The 17215-nt window shown below is 40.2% G+C and overlaps 1 protein-coding gene across 4 annotated transcripts in view; it reads left to right on the forward strand.

Moving 5' to 3' along the window:
• Not10 (CCR4-NOT transcription complex subunit 10) overlaps window positions 1-17215 on the forward strand; it is a 188746-nt gene that overhangs the window by 158789 nt on the left and 12742 nt on the right. The window contains exon 16 of one of the 4 annotated variants that reach the window (XM_053780045.2): window positions 2437-2945. The exons of the other annotated variants lie outside the window; for them this stretch is intronic. Within the exon in view, the coding sequence (XP_053636020.2) occupies window positions 2437-2489 (53 nt within the window). The 3' untranslated portion in view covers window positions 2490-2945. Of the gene's footprint in view, window positions 1-2436; window positions 2946-17215 lie in introns of those variants that run through there. 4 annotated transcript variants of the gene reach the window in all.

The following is a 17215-nucleotide window of genomic DNA, read 5'->3' on the forward strand; positions in this document are numbered from 1 at the left end:
CATCACCTAATCTTTTTGTTATCCTCATAACCTTACTCTTTCCTGTATTCACCTTTAATTTTCTTCTTTTGCACACCCTACCAAATTCATCCACCAATCTCTGCAACTTCTCTTCAGAATCTCCCAAGAGCACAGTGTCATCAGCAAAGAGCAGCTGTGACAACTCCCACTTTGTGTGTGATTCTTTATCTTTTAACTCCACGCCTCTTGCCAAGACCCTCGCATTTACTTCTCTTACAACCCCATCTATAAATATATTAAACAACCACGGTGACATCACACATCCTTGTCTAAGGCCTACTTTTACTGGGAAAAAATTTCCTTCTTTCCTACATACTCTAACTTGAGCCTCACTATCCTCGTAAAAACTCTTCACTGCTTTCAGTAACCTACCTCCTACACCATACACTTGCAACATCTGCCACATTGCCCCCCTATCCACCCTGTCATACGCCTTTTCCAAATCCATAAATGCCACAAAGACATCTTTAGCCTTATCTAAATACTCTTCACTTATATGTTTCACTGTAAACACCTGGTCCACACACCCCCTACCTTTCCTAAAGCCTCCTTGTTCATCTGCTATCCTATTCTCCGTCTTACTCTTAATTCTTTCAATTATAACTCTACCATACACTTTACCAGGTACACTCAACAGACTTATCCCCCTATAATTTTTGCACTCTCTTTTATCCCCTTTGCCTTTATACAAAGGAACTATGCATGCTCTCTGCCAATCCCTAGGTACCTTACCCTCTTCCATACATTTATTAAATAATTGCACCAACCACTCCAAAACTATATCCCCACCTGCTTTTAACATTTCTATCTTTATCCCATCAATCCCGGCTGCCTTACCCCCTTTCATTTTACCTACTGCCTCACGAACTTCCCCCACACTCACAACTGGCTCTTCCTCACTCCTACAAGATGTTATTCCTCCTTGCCCTATACACGAAATCACAGCTTCCCTATCTTCATCAACATTTAACAATTCCTCAAAATATTCCTTCCATCTTCCCAATACCTCTAACTCTCCATTTAATAACTCTCCTCTCCTATTTTTAACTGACAAATCCATTTGTTCTCTAGGCTTTCTTAACTTGTTAATCTCACTCCAAGACTTTTTCTTATTTTCAACGAAATTTGTTGATAACATCTCACCCACTCTCTCATTTGCTCTCTTTTTACATTGCTTCACCACTCTCTTAACTTCTCTCTTTTTCTCCATATACTCTTCCCTCCTTGCATCACTTCTACTTTGTAAAAACTTCTCATATGCTAACTTTTTCTCCCTTACTACTCTCTTTACATCATCATTCCACCAATCGCTCCTCTTCCCTCCTGCACCCACTTTCCTGTAACCACAAACTTCTGCTGAACACTCTAACACTACATTTTTAAACCTACCCCATACCTCTTCGACCCCATTGCCTATGCTCTCATTAGCCCATCTCACTCCAAAACTTGTTCTTATTTTCAACAAAATTTGTTGATAACATCTCACCTGCTCTCTCATTTGCTCTCTTTTTACATTGCTTCACCACTCTCTTAACCTCTCTCTTTTTCTCCATATACTCTTCCCTCCTTGCATCACTTCTACTTTGTAAAAACTTCTCATATGCTAACTTTTTCTCCCTTACTACTCTCTTTACATCATCATTCCACCAATCGCTCCTCTTCCGTCCCGCACCCACTTTCCTGTAACCACAAACTTCTGCTGAACACTCTAACACTACATTTTTAAACCTACCCCATACCTCTTCAACCCCATTGCCTATGGTCTCATTAGCCCATCTATCCTCCAGTAGCTGTTTATATCTTACCCTAACTGCCTCCTCTTTTAGTTTATAAACCTTCACCTGATGCTTCTATTCTCCTTGTATCCCATCTACCTTTTACTCTCAGTGTAGCTACAACTAGAAAGTGATCTGATATATCTGTGGCCCCTTTATAAATATGTACATCCTGAAGTCTACTCAACAGTCTTTTATCTACCAATACATAATCCAACAAACTACTGTCATATCGCCCTACATCATATCTTGTATACTTATTTATCCTCTTTTTCTTAAAATATGTATTACCTATAACTAAACCCCTTTCTATACAAAGTTCAATCAAAGGGCTCCCATTATCATTTACACCTGGCACCCCAAACTTACCTACCACACCCTCTCTAAAAGTTTCTCCTACTTTAGCATTCAGGTCCCCTACCACAATTACTCTCTCACTTGGTTCAAAGTCTCCTATACATTCACTTAACATCTCCCAAAATCTCTCTCTCTCTCTCCTCTACATTCCTCTCTTCTCCAGGTGCATACACACTTATTATGACCCACTTTTTGCATCCAACCTTTACTTTAATCCACATAATTCTTGAATTTAAGCATTGTATGTATGTATGTTATTAATGACTGCATTTTTTTCTTTCAGGACATGTTGATGTAATGAAGAACATTGTTAAGAAGAACATTCTGTTAACATGAAGTTTCTTCATTTTTTTTTTTTTTTTTTTTTTTTTTTTTTTTTTTTTTTTTTTTTTTTTTTTTTTTTTTTTTTTTTTTTTTTTTTTTTTTTTTTTTTGTCACTTGGTGCAATGCTGTGGTCCCACAGTTGGTTGAAGGACATGGTGGCTTCCCACTGGGTGCTTCACCTTACTGAACCAATGCTGTGTAAGAGGAGAGAGACTATAACAGAGTTATTGGTCATAAGGTATTAAGTCATACTATACTTGTACTTTGCTCAGTAGTATTTATATATTCTTGGAAGTTGTATGTTATCTTTATTTTGCAGAAATAAATTTCTCATGCAGTAATGAAGCTGCTCAATTATATTAAAATTTTTGACTATACATAAATTATATTATTATAGTACAGTATATTAGTAATGCTACTAATATGGAAATATATGGTAATATCCTCTTAATAAAAATTTAAGTAACCTTCACTTAAAAGTCACACTAAGCATCATATGTATATACGGGGCTGGTTGCAATAACAAATGTATAATTTAAACAAATTTTAAGTACAGTGTTGTGCTGTTTACTGGTTTTGGTAAATAATGAAGGGAAAGACCTATGGTATTTTTCCTAAATGGTCATATATAACCATTTAGTATAAATAAATAGATAAAGGTAGGGAAGTTTTTATTGCATTTATGGATTTAGAAAAGGCATATGATAGAATTGATAGGGAAGCAATGTGGCAGATGTTGCAAGTATATGGAATAGGTGGTAAGTTACTAAATGCTGTAAAGAATTTTTACGAGGATAGTGAGGCTCAGGTTAGGGTGTGTAGAAGAGAGGGACACTACTTATCGGTAAAAATAGGTCTTAGAAAGGAATGTGTGTTGTCACCATGGTTGTTTAATATATTTATAGATGGGGTTGTAAGGGTTACAATGTGGGGTTTACAGGTTTTGGGTATTGTGTGGTTTACATATTATAAAATACTAATTACAGAGGGGGCCACTAGGACACCTAGCATGGCTAGGCATTTCGAGCAGACTTAGATTAATTCTTAACATTAAATCCTTACAGCTTATGGTATTAAGGCTAAGTGACTACATCATAATTTGTGAGTTTAGCAATGTGAATGCTTTTGTTTTGGCACAATACAAGGTGTCTATATTGGAGTATCAAAGGCAAACTTATGACTAGTTAGGATTTATTATTTTAAGATTAAGATTAGTATTTCTGGGTTTATAGTCAGTGGGTGAGTGAGTGTAATTGTGAACCACCAGGTGGTTATCATGTAGTTAGTTGTCGGGGTGGATCAGGGAGATGAGATGTTTTCTAACTGTAGTTTTGAAAGTGATGAATGTGTCTGTAGTTCTAGAGTTTTCAGGCAGGGTGTTCCAGATTTTAGGTCCTTTGAAATACATTGAATTTTTGTAAAGGTTTAGTTGAACACGGGGAATGTCATAGAGATGTTTGTGTCTGGTGTTATGCCTGTGGATCCTGTCACAACTATCAAGAAAGCATTTTAGGTCAAGGTTAATATTGGAATTTAAGGTCCTGTAGATATAGATTGCACAGTAGTAAATGTGGATATTCTGAACAGGGAGTAAGTTTAGATCTATGAAGAGTGGGGGGGGAGGTGTTGTCAGGGATGGGATTTAGTGATTATTCTTACTGCGGCTTTTTGTTGGGTTATTATTGGCTTAAGGTGTGTTGCTGCAGTTGAACCCCAAGCACAGATAGCATAGGTGAGGTATGGATATATAAGTGAATGGTATAGTGTGAGAAGGGCAGTTTGCGGTACGTAGTATCGTATCTTGGAGAGGATCCCCACCGTTTTGGATACTTTTTTTTGTTATGTGTTGGATATGGGTGCTGAAATTTAGGTTGTTGTCGAGGTATAGGCCACATGTAGGCCCACATGCGAGAGAATGGGTCTCCATGGTCAATGTGCACCATATAAAGAAAATAGGGGAGCCAGTGGTGCATTGTGGAAATGCTATTTCAGTCGTCCTTTTTCAGCATACTTAGCCGTAAGAAATATGCGACTCCCCAGCAAATCTGGGACTCTTCTCTTCCCAAGTGATGCTCTAACACAGATGGAAGTGTCAGTGAAGATCAATTTCATGATTTTGAGGAGTTTGAGACCAAAAGCAATAGAGGAGGAGGAAGAGGAGTAGGAGGAGGAAGAGGAGGAGAAGAGGAGGAGCAGGAAGAGGAAGAGGAGGAGGAGGAGGAGAAGAGGAAGAGGACGACGAGGAGGAGAAGAGGACGAGGAAGAGGAGGAAGAGAAGGAAGAGGAGGAGCAGGAAGAGGAAGAGGAGGAGCAGGAAGAGGACGAGGAGAAGAGGAGGAGGAAGAGAAGGAGGAAGAGAAGGAGGAAGAGAAGGAGGAAGAGAAGGAGGAAGAGAAGGAGGAAGAGGAAGAGGAGGAGGAAGAAGATGATGTAATAATATTGTTCCCCTGAAGCAAGAAAAAAAAAAAAGTCCATCCCATGACAGTGACAAGATAAGGGGAGATAACATCTGATAAGAGCTGACATTTGATGAGTGTAAACGAGGGTGGGGGAGGGTGCAGCTGATAAGAATAGATTAGATGACCATCGCCCTCCCTTTGTTTTTGCTGGTACACAAACATTTCTGTCTATTTGTCTGTCAAGCTCCCTGTCTATCTGTCTAGCTCTGTCTCAGAGAGAGCCACAAGACTGCGTCATCATCACGTTTACTCACATCTTCAAGCAGAGTATAGCACTTTGTCTGGATTTTTTGGGTTATCCTAGGTAATTTACACTATGTATACTTGTATTTATGTGTACCTGTGAGACAGAGATAGACAGATAGAAAGAGACAGACAGATTGAAAGAGATAGAATGAGGGAGAAAGATAATTAGATAGAATGGAGGGGAAGCAACATCCGACCCCATTGTTTTGACAGGCAGTAGGGGGAGTGAGTAATGAGATAATATTCACTGACAGCTGCCGACTCCTGACTTAAAACAATTATAAGCCACACACTCGCACACAAGACAAGCTTGCTGAATGAAGATAATAGCAGTTATATGAAAGTATCTAGTGACTATATATGTGTATATATAATATAGAAACCAGAAGGAAGGAAAAATGGAAGGCAGGAATGAAGGAAGGACGAGATGAAAGGAATGAAAAAAGTAAGGAAAGACGAAGGAATGTAGGTAGGAAGGTAGGAAACGAATGCCGGAAAGAAGGAATGATGACACACGACCGTTTACCTAGGATAACTACATATTCGCAGTTTGGAGGGATATGTTGTGTATCTTTATACGTATATGCTTCTAAACTGTTGTATTCTGAGCACCTCTGCAAAAACAGTGATAATGTGTGAGTGTGGTGAAAGTGTTGAATGATGATGAAAGTATTTTCTTTTTGGGGATTTTCTTTCTTTTTTGGGTCACCATGCCTCGGCTGACTTGTTGAAAAAAAAACAAAAAATAACTACGTAACACAACTGCCTGCTAATACTTTGAAGAAAACTGCTCAGAGGTGTTTTGTCTTTGCACATAAAAAAAAAAGTCCACAAAAATCCACACACACTGGTTTTATGTGTGAGGAGTGTAAAACACCATTGTGTATGAAAACATGTTTCAAAGAGTTCCACAAGCTGCAGAACTTCTAGGAATATGTTCGGTAACTGTACATTGGTATATGTATTATAGAACAATAGTAATAAAAAAATTTTTGTATTGTTTGTTTTTGCAAACAAGTTTTGTAAACAATATATTGATAATTATGTTTGTGTGCTTATTGTATTGTATACAACAAGTGTATATATGTACGTTGCACCTTACTTTAGTCTCACAGGCCACATAAGTTATGTGAAAAAATAAAATTGTGAAAAAACAACAAACCTTCAAATACAAGTAAACCGAAGTTTACCGGGTGAGCGGCAGTCGCTGCTGTTGCCATACGCAGCTCATTTTCTGCAAACTTCACGGCTCTATATCTCAGTAAGTACTGATGGCAAAAAAAATTTTTTTGGACTAAAACACTCGGAAAAATAATCTTAATATTTTCATAAGAAAAAATAACTTTTTTTTTTTTTGAATATTTTGCGACAGAATAACAGTTTCAGAAAGGGGCCTGCGACAGTCAAAGGTTTAAATTATGGGGAATCAAATACAAAATGGGAATTGACACAGTTACTTTTTGCTGATGATACTGTGCTTATGGGAGATTCTAAAGAAAAATTGCAAAGGTTAGTGGAAGAGTTTGGGAGTGTGTGTAAAGGTAAAAAGTTGAAAATGAACATAGAAAAAGAGTAAGGTGATGAGGGTATCAAATGATTTAGATAAAGAAAAAATGGATATCAAATTTGGGAGGAGGAGTATGGAAGAAGTAAATGTTTTCAGATATTTGGGAGTCGATGTGTCAGCGGATGGATTTATGAAGGATGAGGTTAATCATAGAATTGTTGAAGGAAAAAAGGCGAGTGGTGCATTGAGGTATATTTTTTTTTTTTTTTTTTATCATCACACTGGCCGATTCCCACCAAGGCAGGGTGGCCCGAAAAAGAAAAACTTTCACCATCATTCACTCCATCACTGTCTTGCCAGAAGGGTGCTTTACACTACAGTTTTTAAACTGCAACATTAACACCCCTCCTTCAGAGTGCAGGCACTGTACTACCCATCTCCAGGACTCGAGTCCGGCCTGCCGGTTTCCCTGAACCCCTTCATAAATGTTACTTTGCTCACACTCCAACTATCGTAGGGGTTCTTAAACGGAGATATCGAGGGTTGAAGGTAGACACACTTGGTGGATGGTAACGATATATTGTCAGACTCTGGTAAAGGGAGGTGGAGCCCAGCCTTCTGCCTTGTCCTAGCCTATGCCAAACGCCGACTAAGGCCAAGGTAACTCGCCTCACACTCAAGCTGCATCCTGTGACATCATACTCACAGGCCTAAGGGGTCTTCTGTATAAACACATGGATGATAATATAATGCTCAGCTAATCTATACAACACATGTAAGGGGGTTCAGCAACTATGCTGACAGCTCGATCATGTTACGTATGTCGTCTCGACATACACTACTATCTTATAGGCTGAACAGGCAGGTGGTTCTGGGCTATTTCTATGCAATAACAAATTCATATATAACTTAGAACTAATGGATGGTATCATACTGGATGTTAACAAAATGAATTTTACGTAATGGGTATTAATGTAATCACTTTTAACGTAATGATTTTTAACGTAATGCATTACAAACTATAAGAACAAATCATTGTACGATATGGATGGAATTGATCGATCGATCTGTATTCATGCACTCTACGGATTCTGAGGAAGAATAAATATTTATATACAAGGTGAAATTAACAGCAAAGGTATATGGTACACTCAGACTATTACTGTCAAATTCTCAGAATACGGAGGGAACGTGAATACGAAAAAAAAAAATTCTGAAAAACTAATCAGTTAATAACAAACAGTTGACAATTTACTTCATCTCGGACATCTAATTATACAGACTATGTACATTTAAACCCAATTCTGCGAGGGTGAGGTTTACATATGCAGAATGGTTATCATCTCTGGGAGGATCGAATTCCTCAGCTATGGCTAACACATGCCTTGACTGAGGGAGATCTGAACGAGTATCTACAAAAGATACAGCTACATTCACTAGTGACTGTGGAATTACTAACTCTTCTGCTAGGAGTGCTCAACTGCTCGATACAGTAATTCTTGGCGTATTACAAAGTCACTAATGGGTGCTGGTGGCTTCACAGTAAGAATAAGATCTTCCTGGAGCAGGAATCGAATCACCAGAACACAAGGGATCGGTTCTTTCTTACTGGAGGAATGCACAAACTCGGTGGAGTGGATGACTCTCCCCGGTTGAAAAAATAAACGCTATAACAAGCAATATGAGCAAGGGAGAACGAATCTACTATCTCAAACTGCAAGCACAGGAGAAAATAAATGAACAGGGTCAACAATGCTGATATTCAGTCTGAGTCGCACACAGTGACACAAGGTATCACCTATAAAGAAACTACACTTACAAACGTTAGCAACACGTGAAAGTTACTCGAGAAATAACTTCTTACAATGCACTGATTACTGTCAACTAGGATGGCTCGCCTCACACTCAAGCTGCATCCCGTAACGTCATACTCACAGGCCTAAGGGGTCGTCTATATAAACACATGGATGATACTATAATGCTCAGCTAATCTATACAACACATGTAAGGGGGTTCAGCAACTATGCTGACACAACAGCACATCAGGTATTAAAAACCATTTGTCTCCATTCACTCCTGTCAAATGCACTCACGCATCCCTGCTGGAAGTCCAAGCCCCTCGCACACAAAACCTCCTTTACCCCCTCCCTCCAACCTTTCCTAGGCCGACCCCTACCCCGCCTTCCTTCCACTACAGACTGATACACTCTTGAAGTCACTGTTTCGCTCCATTCTCTCTACATGTCCAAACCACCTCAACAACCCTTCATCAGCCCTCTGGGCAACAGTTTTGGTAATTCTGCACCTCCTCCTAACTTCCAAACTATGAATTCTCTGCATTATATTCACACCACACATTGCCCTCAGACATGACATCTCCACTGCCTCCAGCCTTCTCCTCGCTGCAACATTCATCACCCATGCTTCACACCCATATAAGAGCGTTGGTAAAACTATACTCTCATACATTCCCCTCTTTGCCTCCAAGGATAAAGTTCTTTGTCTCCACAGACTCCTAAGTGCAGCATTCACCCTTTTCCCCTCATCAATTCTGTGATTCACCTCATCGTTCATAGACCCATCCACTGACACGTCCACTCCCAAATATCTGAATACATTCACCTCCTCCATACTCTCTCCCTCCAATCTGATATCCAATCTTTCATCACCTAATCTTTTTGTTATCCTCACAACCTTACTCTTTCCTGTATTCACTTTTAATTTTCTTCTTTTGCACACCCTACCAAATTCATCCACCAATCTCTGCAACTTCTCTTCAGAATCTCCCAAGAGCACAGTGTCATCAGCAAAGAGCAACTGTGACAACTCCCACTTTGTGTGATTCTTTATCTTTTAACTCCACGCCTCTTGCCAAGACACTCGCATTTACTTCTCTTACAACCCCATCTATAAATATATTAAACAACCACGGTAACATCACACATCCTTGTCTAAGGCCTACTTTTACTGGGAAATAATTTCCCTGTTTCCTACATACTCTAACTTGAGCCTAACTATCCTCGTAAAAACTCTTCACTGCTTTCAGTAACCTACCTCCTACACCATACACCTGCAACATCTGCCACATTGCCCCCCTATCCACCCTGTCATACGCCTTTTCCAAATCCATAAATACCACAAAGACCTCTTCAGCCTTATCTAAATACTGTTCACTTATATGTTTCACTGTAAACACCTGGTCCACACACCCCCTACCTTTCCTAAAGCCTCCTTGTTCATCTGCTATCCTATTCTCCGTCTTACTCTTAATTCTTTCAATAATAACTCTACCATACACTGTACCAGGTATACTCAACAGACTTATCCTCCTATAATTTTTGCACTCTCTTTTGTCCCCTTCATCTTTATACAAAGGAACTATGCATGCTCTCTGCCAATCCCTAGGTACCTTACCCTCTTCCATACATTTATTAAATAATTGCACCAACCACTCCAAAACTATATCCCCACCTGCTTTTAACATTTCTATCTTTATCCCATCAATCCCGGCTGCCTTACCCGCTTTCATTTTACCTACTGCCTCACGAACTTCCCCCACACTCACAACTGGCTCTTCCTCACTCCTACAAGATGTTATTCCTCCTTGCCCTATACATGAAATCACAGCTTCCCTATCTTCATCAACATTTAACAATTCCTCAAAATATTCCCTCCATCTTCCCAATACCTCTAACTCTCCATTTAATAACTCTCCTCTCCTATTTTTAACTGACAAATCCATTTGTATATGTGGAGACAAAAAACGTTATCTATGGAGGCAAAGAAGGGAATGTATGAAATAATAGTAGTACCAACACTCTTACATGGGTGTGAAGCTTGGATTGTAAATGCTGCAGCGAGGAGGTGGTTGGAGGTGGTGGAGATGTCCTGTCTAAGGGCAATGTGTGGTGTAAATACATGTATTATGCAGAAAATTCGGAGTGTGGAAATTAGGAGAAGGTGTCGAGTTAATAAAAGTATTCGAGGGCTGAAGAGGGGTTGTTGAGGTGGTTTGGTCATTTAGAGATAATGGATCAAAGTAGAATGACATGGAGAGCGTATAAATCTGTAGGGGAAGGAAGGCGGGGTAGGGGTCGTCCTCGGAAAGGTTGGAGGGAGGGGGTAAAGGTGGTTTTGTGGGCGAGAGGCTTGGACTTCCAGCAAGCGTGCATGAGCATGTTAGATAGGAGTGAATGGAGACGAATGGTATTTGGGACCTGACGAGCTGTTGGAGTGTGAGCAGGGTAATATTTAGTGAAGGGATTAAGGGAAACTGGTTATTTTTATATAGCCGGACTTGAGTCCTGGAAATGGGAAGTACAATGCCTGCACTTTAAAGGAGGGGTTTGGGATATTGGCAGTTTAGAGGGATATGTTGTGTATCTTTATACGTATATGCTTCTAAACTGTTGTATTCCGAGCGCCTCTGTAAAAACAGTGATTGTGTGTGAATGAGGTGAAAGTGTTGAATGATGATGAAAGTATTTTCTTTTTGGGGATTTTCTTTCATTTTGGGTCACCCTGCCTCAGTGGGAGATGGCTGACTTGTTAAAAAAAAAAAAATGGTTATATTAGGTACAACCTCTGGCAAGCAGTAAAGTAATATGGATGGCCCTAGTGTGTGATTACCTATACATAGTTACAGGAGCAAAGCTAAGCTTGCATCCTATCTTCTGTATTTAGTTTGTGGTAATGGGTTTCAAAGTTTACAGTGGCTGCAGTACTTGCTACCTCCTCTGGTAAATAATTTCTACTACTAGGTTGGTAGACAGCAACCACCCAGTGAGGTACTACCGTCCTGCCAGGTGACTGTGAAACAGAAAGCTGTAACTGTTTTACATGATTGTAGGATTGCTGGTGTCTTTTTTTCTGTCTCATAAACACGCTGGATAACAGGTATATTTCTTGTTACTTGTGCTTACACTTAGGTCACACTACACAGGCACGCACATGCATATACAATGGACCCTCGTTTTTTATAATTAATCTGTTCCAGAGAGTGTGACTAATGGCGAAATTGACGTTTGCGAAACCATTATCCCCATAAGAAATAATGTAAATCCAATTAATCTGTTCCAGCCACCCAAAAGTATTAAAACGAAATAATTTTTTTTATGTGAAATATAGATGTACATAGAAAACAATGAGACATGAATAAAACACTAATAACATGACACTTAACTTTATTGAAGATTCATCTTAGTGTGTGGAAGACAGGAGGAGGGGAGAGGATGGAGAAATTGCTGTTTGGAAGGGGAATCCCCTTCCATAAAGATTTCAGGTACCAAGTCCTTTTCCTGGGTTACTTCCCTTCTTTGTTGTTTAATCCTTAAATGGTCCAAACGTATACATACGTTTTTTCAACATCTGAAAGTATGTAAAAAATGTAGATCTTTTTTTTTTACATGTGAAAACGTGTAAAAAAAACTTTTATCTACATTTTTTTTTGTTATATTTGAAAATATGTAAAAAAAAGTAGATCTACTTTTGTAGCACTACGAATTTGAACGTCGATCTGTTTGGACCGTTTAAGGGTTAATGCCACTAGGACCAGCTTGAGTCACTGCACACCTGTGGCACTAAATATCTATCCAGAGAGCTCTGTTTCTGGCATCTCTTTAAATTATTATTATTATCACACTGGCCGATTCCCACCAAGGCAGGGTGGCCCGAAAAAGAAAAACTTTCACCATCATTCACTCCATCACTGTCTTGCCAGAAGGGTGCTTTACACTACAGTTTTTAAACTGCAACATTAACACCCCTCCTTCAGAGTGCAGGCACTGTACTTCCCATCTCCAGGACTCAAGTCCGGCCTGCCGGTTTCCCTGAATCCCTTCATAAATGTTACTTTGCTCACACTCCAACAGCACGTCAAGTATTAAAAACCATTTGTCTCCATTCACTCCTATCAAACACGCTCACGCATGCCTGCTGGAAGTCCAAGCCCCTCGCACACAAAACCTCCTTTACCCCCTCCCTCCAACCCTTCCTAGGCCGACCCCTACCCCGCCTTCCTTCCACTACAGACTGATACACTCTTGAAGTTATTCTGTTTCGCTCCATTCTCTCTACATGTCCGAACCACCTCAACAACCCTTCCTCAGCCCTCTGGACAACAGTTTTGGTAATCCCGCACCTCCTCCTAACTTCCAAACTACGAATTCTCTGCATTATATTCACACCACACATTGCCCTCAGACATGACATCTCCACTGCCTCCAGCCTTCTCCTCGCTGCAACATTCATCACCCATGCTTCACACCCATATAAGAGCGTTGGTAAAACTATACTCTCATACATTCCCCTCTTTGCCTCCAAGGACAAAGTTCTCTGTCTCCACAGACTCCTAAGTGCACCACTCACTCTTTTTCCCTCATCAATTCTATGATTCACCTCATCTTTCATAGACCCATCCGCTGACACGTCCACTCCCAAATATCTGAATACGTTCACCTCCTCCATACTCTCTCCCTCCAATCTGATATTCAATCTTTCATCACCTAATCTTTTTGTTATCCTCATAACCTTACTCTTTCCTGTATTCACCTTTAATTTTCTTCTTTTGCACACCCTACCAAATTCATCCACCAATCTCTGCAGCTTCTCTTCAGAATCTCCCAAGAGCACAGTGTCATCAGCAAAGAGCAGCTGTGACAACTCCCACCCTGTGTGTGATTCTTTATCTTTTAACTCCACGCCTCTTGCCAAGACCCTCGCATTTACTTCTCTTACAACCCCATCTATAAATATATTAAACAACCACGGTGACATCACACATCCTTGTCTAAGGCCTACTTTTACTGGGAAAAAATTTCCCTCTTTTCTACATACTCTAACTTGAGCCTCACTATCCTCGTAAAAACTCTTCACTGCTTTCAGTAACCTACCTCCTACACCATACACTTGCAACATCTGCCACATTGCCCCCCTATCCACCCTGTCATACGCCTTTTCCAAATCCATAAATGCCACAAAGACCTCTTTAGCCTTATCTAAATACTGTTCACTTATATGTTTCACTGTAAACACCTGGTCCACACACCCCCTACCTTTCCTAAAGCCTCCTTGTTCATCTGCTATCCTATTCTCCGTCTTACTCTTAATTCTTTCAATTATAACTCTACCATACACTTTACCAGGTACACTCAACAGACTTATCCCCCTATAATTTTTGCACTCTCTTTTATCCCCTTTGCCTTTATACAAAGGAACTATGCATGCTCTCTGCCTATCCCTAGGTACCTTACCCTCTTCCATACATTTATTAAATAATTGCACCAACCACTCCAAAACTATATCCCCACCTGCTTTTAACATTTCTATCTTTATCCCATCAATCCCGGCTGCCTTACCCCCTTTCATTTTACCTACTGCCTCACGAACTTCCCCCACACTCACAACTGGCTCTTCCTCACTCCTACAAGATGTTATTCCTCCTTGCCCTATACACGAAATCACAGCTTCCCTATCTTCATCAACATTTAACAATTCCTCAAAATATTCCCTCCATCTTCCCAATACCTCTAACTCTCCATTTAATAACTCTCCTCTCCTATTTTTAACTGACAAATCCATTTGTTCTCTAGGCTTCCTTAACTTGTTAATCTCACTCCAAAACTTTTTCTTATTTTCAACAAAATTTGTTGATAACAGCTCACCCACTCTCTCATTTGCTCTCTTTTTACATTGCTTCACCACTCTCTTAACCTCTCTCTTTTTCTCCATATACTCTTCCCTCCTTGCATCACTTCTACTTTGTAAAAACTTCTCATATGCTAACTTTTTCTCCCTTACTACTCTCTTTACATCATCATTCCACCAATCGCTCCTCTTCCCTCCTGCACCCACTTTCCTGTAACCACAAACTTCTGCTGAACACTCTAACACTACATTTTTAAACCTACCCCATTCCTCTTCGACCCCATTGCCTATGCTCTCATTAGCCCATCTATCCTCCAATAGCTGTTTATATCTTACCCTAACTGCCTCCTCTTTTAGTTTATAAACCTTCACCTCTCTCTTCCCTGATGCTTCTATTCTCCTTGTATCCCATCTACCTTTTACTCTCAGTGTAGCTACAACTAGAAAGTGATCTGATATATCTGTGGCCCCTCGATAAACATGTACATCCTGAAGTCTACTCAACAGTCTTTTATCTACCAATACATAATCCAACAAACTACTGTCATTTCGCCCTACATCATATCGTGTATACTTATTTATCCTCTTTTTCTTAAAATATGTATTACCTATAACTAAACCCCTTTCTATACAAAGTTCAATCAAAGGGCTCCCATTATCATTTACACCTGGCACCCCAAACTTACCTACCACACCCTCTCTAAAAGTTTTTCCTACTTTAGCATTCAGGTCCCCTACCACAATTACTCTCTCACTTGGTTCAAAGGCTCCTATACATTCACTTAACATCTCCCAAAATCTCTCTCTCTCCTCTGCATTCCTCTCTTCTCCAGGTGCATACACGCTTATTATGACCCACTTCTCGCATCCAACCTTTACTTTAATCCACATAATTCTCGAATTTACACATTCATATTCTCTTTTCTCCTTCCATAACTGATCATTTAACATTACTGCTACCCCTTCCTTTGCTCTAACTCTCTCAGATACTCCAGATTTAATCCCATTTATTTCCCCCCACTGAAACTCTCCTACCCCCTTCAGCTTTGTTTCGCTTAGAGCCAGGACATCCAACTTCTTTTCATTCATAACATCAGCAATCATCTGTTTCTTGTCATCCGCACTACATCCACGCACATTTAAACAACCCAGTTTTATAAAGTTTTTCTTCTTCTCTTTTTTAGTAAATGTATACAGGAGAAGGGGTTACTAGCCCATTGCTCCCGGCATTTTAATCGCCTCATACGACACGCATGGCTTACGGAGGAAAGATTCTTTTCCACTTCCCCATGGACAATAGAAGAAATAAAAAAGAACAAGAGCTATTTAGAATAAGGAGAAAAACCTAGATGTATGTATATATATATATGCATGTGCGTGTCTGTGAAGTGTGACCAAAGTGTAAGTAGGAGTAGCAAGATATCCCTGTTATCTAGCGTGTTTCTGAGACAGAAAAAGAAAACCAGCAATCCTACCATCATGCAAAACAGTTACAGGTTTTTGTTTCACAGTCATCTGGCAGGACGGTAGTACTTCCCTGGGTGGTTGCTGTCTACCAACCTACTACCTATTTAAAATTTCTTTAAAATTTCCCTAAAATGGGACAAGATATTGTCATTGTACATGTTGCTGACATGGATTGCAACCGCTTTATTAGGGGATGTTCCTCCACAAATCTTTCCATCCTACTCCACATTGCACAAATCTCCATTACTATCAATCACTACCACCATCATAACCACTACCACCCTCTACCACCATCATAACCACTACCACCCTCTACCACCATCATAACCACTACCACCCTCTACCACCACCATAACCACTACCACCCTCTACCACCACCATAACCACTACCACCCTCTACCACCATCATAACCACTACCACCATCATAACCACTACCACCATCATAACCACTACCACCCTTTACCACCATCATAACCACTAGCACCCTTTACCACCATCACTACCACCCTCTACCACCATCACTACCACCCTCTACCACCATCACTACCACCCTCTACCACCATCACTACCACCCTCTACCTCCATCACTACCACCATTGCTACCACCCACTACTACCACCACTACCACCCTCTACCACCATCACTACCACCCTCTACCACCATCACTACCACCCTCTACCTCCATCACTACCACCATTGCTACCACCCTCTACTTCCACCACTACCACCCTCTACCACTATCACTTCCACCACGACTTTCATATTTTTCTACAATCTTTTTCTTTAATTCTATCGTGTTTGTCACCTTCTTTACCAAGGGGCTGCCACTAGCTTTCTTTCGGCCCATAGTGGCTTATTTAGCAGCTGCAAGCACTAAAACGAATGGAATATTACAAAATGTATCGTATGAACACGTGGGATCATGCTCGCTTGCTGATAAACAATGGCACTCTGACTGTGGCCGCGTCGGGGCCGCTGAGTGTGGGGGAAGTTCATGAGGCAGTGGGTAGAATGAAAGGGGGTAAGGCAGCTGGGATTGATGGGATAAAGATAAAAATGTTAAAAGCAGGTGGGGATATAGTTTTGGAGTGGTTGGTGCTATTATTTAATAAATGTATGAAAGAGGGTAAAGTACCTTGGGATTGGCAGAGAGCATGCATAGTTCCTTTGTATAAAGGCAAAGGGGACAAAAGAGAGTGTAAAAATTATAGAGGAATAAGTCTGTTGAATATACCTGGTAAAGTGTATGGTATTGTCATTATGGAAAGAATTAAGAGTAGGACGGAGAGTAGGATAACAGATAAACAAGGAGGCTTTAGGAAGGGAAGGGGGTTTGTAGACCAAGAGTTTGCAATGAAACATATAGGTGAACAGTATTTAGATAAGGCTAAAGAGGTTTTTGTGGCATTTATGG

This window comes from Cherax quadricarinatus, chromosome 27 (assembly GCF_038502225.1).
Source record: "Cherax quadricarinatus isolate ZL_2023a chromosome 27, ASM3850222v1, whole genome shotgun sequence".
NCBI lineage: Eukaryota > Metazoa > Arthropoda > Malacostraca > Decapoda > Parastacidae > Cherax > Cherax quadricarinatus.